This window comes from Cheilinus undulatus, linkage group 5 (genome assembly GCF_018320785.1).
Source record: "Cheilinus undulatus linkage group 5, ASM1832078v1, whole genome shotgun sequence".
NCBI lineage: Eukaryota > Metazoa > Chordata > Actinopteri > Labriformes > Labridae > Cheilinus > Cheilinus undulatus.
Genome location: NC_054869.1, coordinates 25,233,212 through 25,246,976, shown reverse-complemented (window position 1 = coordinate 25,246,976; position 13,765 = coordinate 25,233,212). Strand labels below are relative to the sequence as shown.

Genomic DNA, 13,765 nt, shown 5'->3' with positions numbered 1-13,765 from the left:
AGAAAGCATATAGTACATTTGACTTTCCTGTCCCCAAAAAATTCCATGTATAAACTCTGACATTTGCAGGAAGTCATGTAGTCCATTTGTGGTAGGCAACTGCCATGCATTAGTGAAAAATCACTTGTGTTTGAGGGATTATTATATCCTAAGCTGCTGATCTGTATGCATGTATATGTATGTTATTGGTACAATGGTGCATATATGGATACTGAGACTCTCAGTGAAGCACAGTTATAAAGAGAGCTACTTTCACACAATAAAGCATGGTTTTCCTGTCTTTTTTATACAGAAAGTCATATCACAGTCCACAGAGCTGTGAAAAGGAATCTATTTGACTTTCTATACCCCCTTCCTTGCCCTTCTGCATTTATTTTTTCCACCTCCTCTCCCCCTGTGTGGAGAAGAGTGATATATTGTTCAATGAGGCAGATAAACTCAGAGATGAATCACTGGCCCAAAGAAAATGAGCCCCGCTGTGATGCCGGCACAGTCCTCACACTCTCAGCTAATAATGAGTTCTTCTCCTATTCCTCTGTCTGAAAGCATGTTGAGATGTTGATCTGCTCACTCAGTTGTTTGGTAGCTACTTTACGGTCAATCACTTAGCAGTAACACAACATTAATAATGTTTGACCTCCCTGCACATCATGCTGAGCCTTTGGAAGGTCAGATGTCAATTAATGTATATCCCATCATTGATCCTTCCACACACGCAAATACCTCCCTGCAAAATGTTAGATAAGATCACAGGAAATGTTATCAAAATAATGATTTCCATAGTGTTTCCATAGTTGTACCATTTTCCGCCTTTTACATTTTTTTACTCAGATTATTGTAAACCAAATATTTTGAGTCAAAAAACCTGCATGTGCTTAATGAAAGCAGGTCATATGCAGTTAAAGTGGATGTGGATGCTGTCTGGTGTGACAATTAAAGGACATCACAGTCTCAATTTTTACAGTAAAATGCTTAAAGCAAATTTATTTTTCATTTTACATTTGTCACCTTTTTAATAGGATTGAATATTTATATTTCAGAGCTTCACTGACGATCGTGTATCAGCATTGGCATACAGATCAAACGCTCCGTGTTAACTACAAGGAACTGGCAGAGCTTTGTTCATACTCATGACAAACAGGCTCTCATTAATGATAGTATTTTGATGATTTATTCATCCCTTTATCTGCAAAGGACAGCTTACAATTAATTATGGATCAAACACTAAGCTGCCGCTGCCACAATGATGTAATAAGTCCACCATGCTATGTGGCCTAGCTTTCTGGCCAGTAGAACCAGCAAATCCTTCTCAAAGTAGCAATGCTCACTGAAATCACTGAAGGCTAATGACGCTTCTACTGCTTGATACCTCATACAGCCCAACTTCAAAAATACTGAAATATCCCTTTAAGAATTCCATTATTTTGCATTCAAACTGTTTTTGTGCATTTTGGATTTTTTTCTACTTTAGTAAAATATGGTACTTGACTTCCTGTTTGGATTCAGACCCGCTAGGTAGTTTATTTTATCATGGACTTGACCATGGACATAGACACTTGTAGTGGATTGAGAAGGGAATAAGGGGGCAGTCACAAGGTAAATGTTTTTATAACACAGGATGCAGATGATTTTAAATAATGAGATTAATTGCATTAATCTCATCTCATTAATAATAAGATAATATAGGGCATCAGTGCCAATAAACATTCACAATTTCCATTCCTAACCTTGACACACCTATAGTATATACCCATTAATTACACACCTATAGTATATACCCATTAATTACACACCTATAGTATATACCCATTAATTACACACCTATAGTATATACCCATTAATTACATTGCAATACATCCATGCCTGTTTTGGCTGTTTTTTGTGAGAGACTTACATGATCAAGTTTTCATTATTTCAACTCACACATTTCCTTAAATACCAATCTTTTACCATCCTACATATCTATTTAAATCTGTTTTTTTTTCTTTTTCTGTACATATTTTGAAAACATAGATACTTATCCAAATTACTTTTACTGAGTATTAAAATCCAATCAAATGAATGCTTTGGATGTTTGACTTCCTTCTCCTTATCATGCTGCTGAAATGTGTGTTCATAGTGCTTCTTTTCCCAGCTGAATACTTGCAATGTATAATTCATATTTCCTATTAAATCAATGTATTATGATAAAATATTTGGATATTTTGTGGCATACTTGTAGTACCAAGGTTTAGTGTCTCATATTCTGCCTCTTCATGCTGATGTGTGAACGTGCACATGGGGTAATTTAATTGACAAATCTATCATGTCCCAGAAACCTGCAGTTATAATGCACCACGCTGATCCCTGACGGGAAATTTGATCCCTCTGCTGATTAAAAACACACACAGGTTCTGTGAATGATAACAATGTTGAGAAAACAAGGTGTGAAACAGCATGAGGAGTGGAGAAAGTGGGCCACAGCTGGGGCTCATGTGCTCAACAAAAAACGTCACAGATAGAAGCAGATGGAAAATGTTGGTCAGGCTATCTGAGGAGAGTCCTTCTTTGGCCATGCAGCTCCCTGACTTCACCAACATCTCTTTACAGTACTTCACAGCCTACAGGGAGCTATAAGGGTCTGCATACTAAACATGCTTCTCTCTTATTTTGTCAGTCTCAGCATCTCTTTCACCGCAGTTCTATCTGTGAAGTTCACTTTAGATTTGGACCATTTGAATGAAGAGCACCACTTTTGGTACCCAAGTCAAGACAGGCTATTTTAATGGCTTTCCATGTATAACAAAAGAAAAATATCCCTCCAATAAGCTTTGTAATCAACTTACAACACCCTTGAGCAAACCCAGCCCAGGAAGTAAAAAAAAAAAAGATGGAATAGTAAATGGCTAAACTGAAATCAACTGCTGATTTAAACAAATGAAACTAACAGCTGCTCAAAAGATGCTCCCTGGGTTAGCCAAGCAGCACGCTTTGACTTTCCACATAGCTAAAACCCTCTTCGAGGGTGCGACAAAAGTTTAGCCCTAGAAAGGAAGAGGCTCTGGAGGTGTGTGCAAAAGCTTTTCCAGCAGCAATGCAGTGTTGGAGGGATTGTCGAGAAGGAGCTCATATTCAGGTGGACTGTCTTGTGGGCAGAATGAGCTGTGATTGGTTAAGAGTGGTCAGAGATAATTGTTCAATCAGCTGCCAGTCAGCTGATTGCAGCAGGGTGTGTGATTTCTCTGTTCTGCAATGCATCATTTCAATCAATCAAAAGAAGATGGAGAAGCACTGTCCATTTGAAAAAATGGTTCGTACTTCAGACAACCTGCTGGTTCAGACAATATAAAACTAAATCAGGGGAACAAGGGATTCCCAAACAGCAAGGACAATAGAGGTTATAATGATTGGTGAAGGCACACATGAACAGCAGAACATGAACACATGCATATCAAAGCATTTATTTTTCTTAATGTACATGAAGACTACTTGTAGTAGTTTTTCACTTTTTTTCCCCTGGTGTTAAATAAAACTATGATGACAGGATGCTCCTCTTGTTTCTTTGGCTCTCTCATCAGGCTGCTAAACAGCATTTGGAAAGAAATGTCTGCTTTTCTCTCTCATGTCCTAATGAGGGGCAAAGGAGAAGCACAGAGTTAACAAGAAAAGGGGAAAATGTTTCTTACGTCTTAAAGATTTGTTCATTATGTGAGCCACTGAAAGTCATCTGCTCATTCAGGTCTTTCCCCTCTTCTCAGGTCAATGAGATCTACCATGATGAGTCTCTGGGAGTCCACATCAATGTGGTCCTGGTGAGGATGATCATGTTGGGGTATGCCAAGGTGAGTTTCACTCTATGCATTTTAGGGCTGATAGCTTCCAATCAGTTGGTCTGTTGGCTAGTCCATGACCTCTCAACCTGCTAACTTTTTTCCCAATTAAAATCGGTAAGCATGTGCTGCATGCTTTCGGGTATTTGCTAATGAATTACTTACTCAATTAAGACAAAAATAATGAACCTAAGTTATTTTATATCTAATTCTAAATAGTTATAGTGTTGTGATCATGGAAAACTTATAAATACAGGCAGGTGCATGCTGGTTGGCTCTGAGTTCAACATAATGAGATAAAAAAAAAGTTTATCCTGCTCCTTAAAAGCTTGTTATGTTCATTTTTAAGTTCATTTAGATTACCAGGAGGATGCAATGAGGAACCTGTCACTGATTAAACTTTGGTTTCACAACAGCACCTTAATGAAGTTCTGCTACCACAACAGCATGACAATTGAAAGTAAAGATATTAGTGTACAAACACATCTTAAAACAACACAACCATCAGGGACACAAGTCAAACAGAGTTGGCTGAATTCTAATCAAGAGAGCCATTCATTAATTTAGATACTAAATTAATGAATGGTATTGAAGCCAGGTTAATGTAGTATTGTCATCATTTCATTATTCCTTCATGTAATAAAATGGAGTAAAAGTGTAGAGAAGGCAGTTAACCAAACACTGAACTTATATCCAGTACTTAAATAGAATAATATTTTGCTACTTTTTATTGAGACGCAGGCTCATGGTTGGGCCCCTGGCAAACCCAGAGAATAGGCCCTCTCCAAATGGGATTTTTTTAAAGTATCTGTGTCTGTGTTTTGGTGCTTAGTGTCCTGGCCAACAGCTACATTATCCTGGAACTGAAAAGTGTAACAGGCAGTTATTGAGTTCTGATAGAAATTATTATTTTGGGATACTTTTTAACCCCTTTTGACCTCTTCTACCACCAGTTTTGTCCAATTTTATTTGCCGTTTTTCATCAGTTTTTTTTTAACCCACCAATTTTTGCTGAATTGACACCCACCCCCTCAAATTTGTGCTACTTTAGTCATTTTTGCCTCTTTTAAGCAATTATCACCATTATTTAATCATATTTCACCACATTTTTTGCTCATTTTGCCCCATTTAAGCCATTTTGCAACTCTCTGAGCCCTTTTCACCTCATTCGCCACCTTTTCTACCATTTTTGTCACTTTGGACCCATTTTTACCATTTTCTGCCTGTATTTTGCCTCTGTTAATCCATTGTCCACTTTCAACCCATTTTGTCTTTTCAAACATTTTTGGCACAATACCATAATTCACATGATAAAACCATTTTTGCAGATTTGAAATCCTGTTTCCCCACCTTTTACCTCCTTTAAACATCCATTCATGGCACTTTTTAAAAATCATATTTAAGCTTATTTTCTACCATTTTTGTTTTTTCCAAGTCATTTTTACTCCTTTTTAAACCCTTCGGACACTTTACTGCCTCTTTATGCCACATTCTGGCGATTTTTGCATCTTTAAACCAATTTTTGCATCTTTTAACCTTTTCTTGCAACTTTTTAATCATTTTCACCACCTTTTCTATACAATATTTGCCTCTTTTAAGCCCCTTTCTGACACTTTTCTGCCTGTTTATGCCACTTTTAACCAATTTTGCTTTTGTCTCTGTTTACCAGTTTTCCCACTTTAACCCACATTTACCACACATGTTGGCACTGTTAACCCATCTTTGCTGCTTTTAAATCCTAATTCACAAAATTTTCTGCCTAATTTTCTCCTCTTTAAACCCATCGTCAGCTTTAAAGGATAATTTTTTGCCCCTTTTAAATGATTTTCACCACCTTTTCAGTTCATTTTTGCACCTTATAGCCAATTCTTGCCATTTTTATCATTTTCTACCACTTCTGCCCTTTTCAAGCCAGTTTGCCCCTTTTGAAACCCTGTCTTACATTTTGTCTTCTTGTTTATGCCACTTTTAACCCATTTTTACCACCTTTGCCCTTTTTTATAATCTCTGTTAAACCATTTTGCCACTTTAACCCATTTTTGCCACTTTGAACACACACTGACACTGTTAACCCACCTCTACCACCTTTTCTGTCCATTTTCCCCCTTTTAAGCCATTTTGTGACTGTATAAACCCTCTCCAACACTTTCCTGTCTGCCTCTGTTAAACCAATTTTGCCACCTTAAACTCATTTTTAGCACTATTTACCCATTTGAACTGTTTTAATGAACTGTGTTTACCTTTTTAAGACGGTTATATATTGATAAATAGACAAAAATATTTGTTTCTTTGATAAGTGTGGTTATTATTCAGGTAAAAAAAACATCATATATGGTTATCACAGCTTAACTTTACAATAGTCCATGATTCAACTGGGCTCCATTGGCTTCCAATTGGGCTGGCCCCAGAAAGCTCTCCCCTTTATCCCTCTTAATGATGGCCTTGTTGAAAAGTAAACATGTTTTTTTCCTTTCAGCCCAGATAACAGAGCAAACGTCGGACTATGTCAGCGTAACTCACCTTAAACATTTCTCAGAATGTTCCGGAAGCTCTGGCAAAGTGAAATCATAAATAAAATAGAACCATTTAGTGGTAACATGTTGGAGGTTTTTCTGCAGTGGGTCAGCACTAGTCCTTCTATCTATCCTCCTCACTCTGAAAGTAGCACACCAATCTGTTTCATTTTCTGTGGTGAAAGAAAGACTGAGTCAGACATGAGACAGAAAACATCATAGACTCACACAGAAAAAGAAACTCACAAACATTTCTACTTTAGTTGGATTCAAGTCAAATTTGTCAGAGTAAACATACAGAAAACTATTGAGACCTGAGACATCTCTGTAACTGTTTAATAAGCTGCTGTAATGATGCTTACTTTTAAACACTGTTATCATAATAACTCAGAATCAAAATAATATATTTCAGACAATATTGCCTTATCTAAAGGCTATTACAGCCCTTCTCATGCTTTTATATTCATTAGAAAGATGTACATTTAGTACCTGGAATGAATAGTTATTTCAGCCTCGTGGAGCATGTTTGTGACACATTCACAGCCATTAATAATGCATCAGAGATGCTAAATAGGGAAGAAAATGTATGCAGATTGCAGGGGTCAGCCACTCAAACAACCTTTCACATACTCTTTAAAAGCCACGCATGGGTGCTCATGCAGTGTGCAGAAAAATCTCTGTCTGGGTGCTGCAAATGAAAGTTTGTCTGGAAATTCAATACATCTGTCCTTTTATTATCATACCAGAGAACCTGTGTTGTGTCAGTGTCAGTGCTTGCATTTTAATTTACACAGTCAAAACTGAGTCTGCCTCTCTCTTTCTCCCTCTGTCAGTCCATTAGCCTCATTGAAAGAGGGAACCCATCCCGGAGCCTGGAGAATGTTTGCCGGTGGGCATTTGTGCAACAGAAAGGAGACCCTGAGCACGCTGAGCACCACGACCATGCAATATTCCTCACTCGCCAAGGCTTCGGCCCCACAGGGATGCAGGGTAAGGCCAGGAGGACACAGAGACATGGTTCAAATGAGAACATGCACCACTTCCACCTGCCTTGTCTGCTTAGTTATAGAAGGCTATCAGTTATAATGCACAAAAGCTAAAAACATCCTTACTTCAAAATATGCAGTTCTTTAGGCAGCACTGATCCTTGACTCTGTATTTGACATTTCTTTGAGACTCAGTCTGCCCCTGATTAGTTTCGATGGGTTTCACATCTTGTCTGATTTTAAAAGATGGGCTATTATGCAAATGTGATGCTGAACATTTAAAGAGCCTTGAAAAAGAGAGCTGAACAATCAAAAGCCTGTCTCCTAGTCAATCAGCAAATACAAGTAAAAAAAAAATCCACCAAGGGTAACACCCTGAGGCCCTGTTGTGAGTCTTATTTGTTACCTTTCTTTACTTCCTGCTCTTTTGAATACAGACCTTCAAATTGGAGACGTAGGGCATTTTATACCATCTGCCAGATATCATCTGCATGCTTGCTTCCTTTTCTCTAAACAGAAACAATGAAAGAAACTTACTGAAAGCAACTCACTGAAAACCCATAGGCAGCACCGTTCAATGCCCAATTAACTTTTGTCATACCTTCACAATGTCTCTGTGAACAGCAGTTATATATTTTTTTTAACTGTATGAAAATAGCTTCCTTTAAACCACTAAATTCTCTCTTTCTTTATTTGGGTCTTCATTAGCACTAGCATAAACAACAGCTATTCTACTGGGGTCCTACACACATGCTCCCTTACACACATACAACAAAACAAAGCCAAAAACAAGAGACTAAAAGAGAGAGTTTTAGAATCTGCTGAATACAGACATGTATGTGACTTGACTGGACAAAAGCATTTGCAAACTTGCCTGAACCTGTGAGATATTGAAGTGTTTTAGTGTATTTTGTATAATTCCAAAAGTTTGTATTAAACTTGGAAAATGACTGCTTCGACATCTTCTCCAGTAAATGCTTTGCCAATAGTCATAACAATGCAGTTCTTGTATCTCAGGCCTGCAACACTGGAGTTTGATTAAGTTGTATCCAAACAAGAATATAAGGAGGCCAATTACCACATACACTACTGATGAGTTTGTTATGATGAGCTGAATGTTGGTTGCATTGATTAGAGTCAGATTTTTTTTACTATAGGTAAGTTCAAAGCCGTTAAGCAGAGGAATTCAGCTGTAAGATAAAATCCTATATTCCCCTGTTTTTGTTTAATGTTGTGATGGTGCTTATGAATGTGTTATCAATATCTCACCAACTGCCTAGTAAATCATTTTTGCTTTATTGCAGGAAACTAAAGAGGACACACTGACTGATTTAAGATTTAAAAAACTGCAATCAATTAAAGATAGCAGAAATGGAGGAAATTAAAGGGGACATATTATGCAAAAATCACTTTTCAGGCTTTTCTAACACAAATATGTGCCCCTGGCCTGTCCACAATCCCCTCAAATACCAGAAAAATCCATTACCTTTCCCCTCCCCTCTGTTTCTCCACCTTTCAGAAAATGTGTGCTGAAACAAGACGTTCTCAGATTTTACACCTGGTGACCTCACCAGGGCCTTAAGCACCTGCCCCCAGGTTTGGTTGGCCTGCCCCCACTTGGAGGAAAGTTCTGCCCTCTTCTATGCATTGTCCTCTCAGTTACCAGCTGAGATGCTGGATAGCTCAGTGGGTTACCCTGCTGCCTATGGTCTGGGAGATTTATGGTTCAAATCCCAGTCAGGTCCCAAACTTCGGATAAAAGTGTCTGTAGCATCAGGAGTGCTGCATCCATTTCCTGAGAGGAGTGTGGTCAGGGGTGGAGTTAGACAGCTAATTACCTTTTAAAGACACAGAAACGGCTCGTTCTGAGAAGGGCTGAAATAGAGGTGGTTTTAGACATGCAAAAATCCAATACTTGAGTGTTTTTTCAGCAACAAACTTCACAGGCATGTTTTGGGGACCTCTGAGACCAACATAAACTTGTCTTAAAAGGGTAAAATATGTCTCCTTTAAACAAAGCCATACACCAAGATGGCCCAAACCAAAGCCTGCACTCATAGTGTTTGCATGTCTTGGCACTATGCTAATGACTGACTGTCACTTAAATAGCTTGCAAAAGTCCTATACAGACACAGTGCAAGAGTTTGTTTGCATAATGCATTTTGAACCTTGTTTTGTGAACAAATATGGCAGTGTTTGCATCTCCACATTGATTATAAAGTATCCTTTAGGTCACTTGTGTAAAGGATCGTGTACAGTGCTTTAAGTGTAAGAAAAAATAAGTGCAAGTACTCTGAATCACCATTTGTCAGTGTGTCACACAATCACAGAACTACTTAGAACTACTTAGCAGTATGGAACAGAAATCATATCTCAGTATTTCTTAGCTCAACTGCATTACATGATATTTATTTGGATATCCACATCTACAAAGAAATAATTAAAAACATAGTCTATTCTAAGTTAAATCCATGGGGATCAAAGGCCAGTATGAAATATAAAGAAAAATGAAATGTTATTTAACCTTTAGATTCAACATTTGAAGTAGACTATTTTGTGATTAATAATTGTTGCTGTAAGAGGTTCATACTCCTAGTATTTTTGACCTTTTCTCTCTGATTTCCTGTGCTATCCACTGCCCTGTCCTCCAAATAAAGACAAAAAGCCCAAAAATAAAATTTCAAAAATAAACAGTAACATTAAAACAACAAAATCAATATGAAACAATAACACAAAATATCTAGCAAAAAAAAATTATATTTATATTTCTTGTGCAATTAATTAACACCCAGGCTTTTCTCTTTGTCAATGGACCAGTTTTTCTTTGAGCAAAAGTACTGCCTTTGACCCCTGACCAATAGTCTTACCGTTCATTCTTAGTGAAATTATTGTTATTGAATATTGTTATTGTTGGTGTCCCAGTTGATGGCAGTAGCCTGTCATCAGAAACAGGTGTTAGTAGCATTAGGCTCCCAGGTGGAGGCGCTACCACTCACGTGCTGCGTTCATTCTGAATTAAACGTATTTTCTCCAGGTTTCCTCAAACACAGTTCATTCGTACGTTAATTCACATACAAAGACGAACATCACTGCACACTATGGGAAGTGCGCATTGCCGCATGGCAATGCATCTATTTTTATGCTATCATGAATCATCCATAAAAGCTGTAAGCTGAGAGGACAAGAGAGAGTCCTGGTAACTGGAGAGAAGTCCCAGTATGCTGGAAAAAATCCTGGTACAGCAAGGGGCAAGATTTAGAAGAGGTGGTACTGCGCTGACCTAGTGTTTAGGGTGCATAGCCGTATGTCTTCCATGCAGGAAGCACGAGTTTGAATCTATCTTGTTGCTCCTTTCTTGCATCTCATTACCCGCACGTTCTCCCTGGATTTGAACACTTTCTACTTTCCTGTCCCCTCCAAATAATGACAAAAATCTCAGCATATTAACAACTAAATAAAGGGCCCTTGAGTTGTTTTCTCTCCCTTTGAGCCCTGGCACAGGTCTACTTGAGTATTTTAATGACTAAGAAATGCGTCAGTAATGCATGATGCACTGGGTCAACATCACCTGATGGTCCTGCACCTTTTGAACTCCAGATGTTTCTCTGTGATCTGACCTTTGCCCAGATAAATCTATGATAAAAGTGAGTTCAAAGTTGCATTAAAGATAGTTCTCTGACCTCTAGTCATTCACAGTTCATGAGGTTATTTTTTAATCCCAGCATCTGTGATTTCTGTCTCTCTTTGCTCTGTCGTTCACAGTTTCTTTTGAGAACCAGAAGTTTGTTGTACTTCTCATACTACATCATCAACATGATTTTGTTCTAGCAACAAGCAACATGCTTACTTTTTGAATTATGAATTCAGACAGTGAGATGAAGATTCTGACTAGAACTATTAACAATGTATTCTATTTCTTGGTTTGCATTATTCCTTTAAAACAGTGTATGCACCATTGAAGGAAATAATTGATCAATTACACAAAAATATGATATTATTATTATGTAGATAAAAGCAGACAAAGTATGAGAAATACTTTTATTTCATTTTATTCGCTTAAAAACAGATAACCAATAAGGGAAATTAGTACTTGTAAACTGGTAAAGGAAAGGTTTTGGGGACAAAACTTATAAGCAGCTGTAATAACATACAGATGAACTATAAAGGACAGAAAATGATAATAGATTTAGTTTATAATTTAAATTCTTTCCATGACATCATTTTTTTCTTATTTAATTAATGTGGTTGTTTATTTTATAACTTATTTAAAGATGAACTGTTTGGCTCTGCATGAATGCAAAAGTGGCCATATCTTCACCACTTTATCTATAATCCATTAAAGCTTCAGTGGAGAGCCAAATGAATTACCCTAACACAGGACACTGCCCATCAAAGACAGACTTCATGTCGTATTCTCTGAGGTACTGGTAGCCTAGTGGTTATGTCAGCGTGCCCATGTATGCCTCCCTCACTCCACACCTAATTTCTGATTCTATCCACTGTGCTGTCAACTATAAAGATATATAAGTAAAAAATCAATCTTTAAAAGTAGTTTGTATTTGTATTGGCTCTTGGAATCCATGCTGAATGTTTGACAGTGTCACATGCTGTTTTTCTTTAAATCTTTCCAATTCAATGGCTAGGATCTGAGCTTTGACCAGAAGTAGCGATGTTTGGAACCATAATATAAATTTTTTAAATGAAGAAAGCTGTTTCAGTTTAAGACTTTAAGCTCAAAATGGGCTTTGCTGGAGCAAATATAAAACTGCTTTTGCAAAAGAAACGTTATTTATTTATTTATTTATTTTTGTTCAGAAATAAAACCTTTTGAAACATATTTTTATATCTTCCAGACACAGGAGACATGATAAGTGCCTCTTCCCTAGTCATTAGCTGTCTCTCAGTAGTAAAGGGGAAAAAGAGTTGTTACTGTTTATTGGCACATTACTCTCCGCCCATTTATATTAAAGATATTTTATTGATATATATCCTGGAGAACTGGGTTTTGTTTTGTTTTTAGCTTTCAGCCTAAAGTCTGTAGGGAAGAATAATCCAATAGCTGCTGTCTTTTTGTTGTATATCTATCATTACTGATTATTCTCCTGCCAAGCAGACTCGGCTTTCTTTGATGCCATCAAAATATTAAGACATAATTGACTTCATGGCTTCCTGTAGGACTCTGCTTGTCAAAGGCAGAAAGACTGTGTTGCTGTCTGGGGGAAACATCAAACAATCACTTCTCTGCATTCCTTCCCTCATCCATTGTTAGTCTTTGATGGACCAGAAGCACGCTGTACGGCACAACAGCATTAATCTTCTCTGTTTGAGTATGACATGTTTCAGAATTGATAGATTTTCTCAAGATGAAGCAAACAAAGCAATTGACCAAATTTCACCCAACAGACTGTGAGCTGAAAATAATAGGTCTATAGAAACAAGTAATGGTGAAGGTGGAAGAAACGCCAGATTTGTTTTCAGTGAAAAGCACATCCAATCCATCAAACACAACAGCAACAAATGAAACATTTCCTGCTAAATTACCTGGGATGTTTTTGTTGTTTGGGATCCTGTATTTTCTAAAATGTTATTTAATCTTTTAAATTTTTTTTTTTTTTTTTTTTTTTGCTTTCTTTCCAATAAACAAGCTATGCAATTATGATGCAATACATGTAAACCATGTAGCAGGCAATTAAACAACCATTGATGTAGGTGTTTATCAGCTATTTGAATGGACTCATTGGCTATTGTCACTCTGACTTGGCAGAAGAAGTAAAGCTGGTGTTTTGATGATCCCCATTTCATTTCTCAAAGTTTGTGAATAGAATAGAATTTCTTTGTTGTCATTTTATAATTACAGTGAAATTGGAATACAGTCCTTAAAGATGCAGGAAAGAATATCGATAACTAAAAAACACAAAACAACTATAACTAAGCTACATAAATATTCTAAAGGAAGTAAATAAATCCACACTCATATTTGATAAAAAAAATTTACATTTTGCGCATATTGCACAATTCTGTCATACTGCACGTTAATGATGTTCAGGTTTTTTGTGTTTAGTGCAGTTTCGGCTCCGGCATAAAACTGTTTCTCAAAATGTTCCTTATATGAAGCTTAGCGTTAGTTCATAGAGGATACTGTAGTCATGCGCCCAGCTGACGGCCAGCTGATCCTAATTATAGCCTCCCAGCTCCATCAGCCAATCACAGCTTTTCTCTCAACACAGTGGTGTATTTAAATATGACATACTTCTCACTAATCCCTGCTTGCATTAATGCTGATGCACCACATTGCTGTTGCTGGCAAAGCTTAACCTCCTCCATCCCAGCTGCCTCCTTTATAGCTTAAAGCTTGTTGCGCCCTCATATTCAGATTCATGCTACTATGGATTACTTGCTTTTGAATGAATTTTATTGTATCCAATACACATTGTAATAAGTGTATCTCAGTGTATTG

At 37.3% G+C, this 13,765-nt stretch overlaps 1 protein-coding gene across 2 annotated transcripts in view; it reads left to right on the top strand.

Moving 5' to 3' along the window:
- The window catches only part of adamts3 (ADAM metallopeptidase with thrombospondin type 1 motif, 3), a 239,396-nt gene that overhangs the window by 132,686 nt on the left and 92,945 nt on the right, over positions 1-13,765 (top strand). For both annotated transcript variants that reach the window (XM_041788544.1, XM_041788543.1), the window contains exons 6-7: positions 3,738-3,821; positions 7,156-7,312. In XM_041788544.1, the coding sequence (XP_041644478.1) occupies positions 3,738-3,821; positions 7,156-7,312 (241 nt within the window). The remainder of the gene's footprint in view (positions 1-3,737; positions 3,822-7,155; positions 7,313-13,765) is intronic.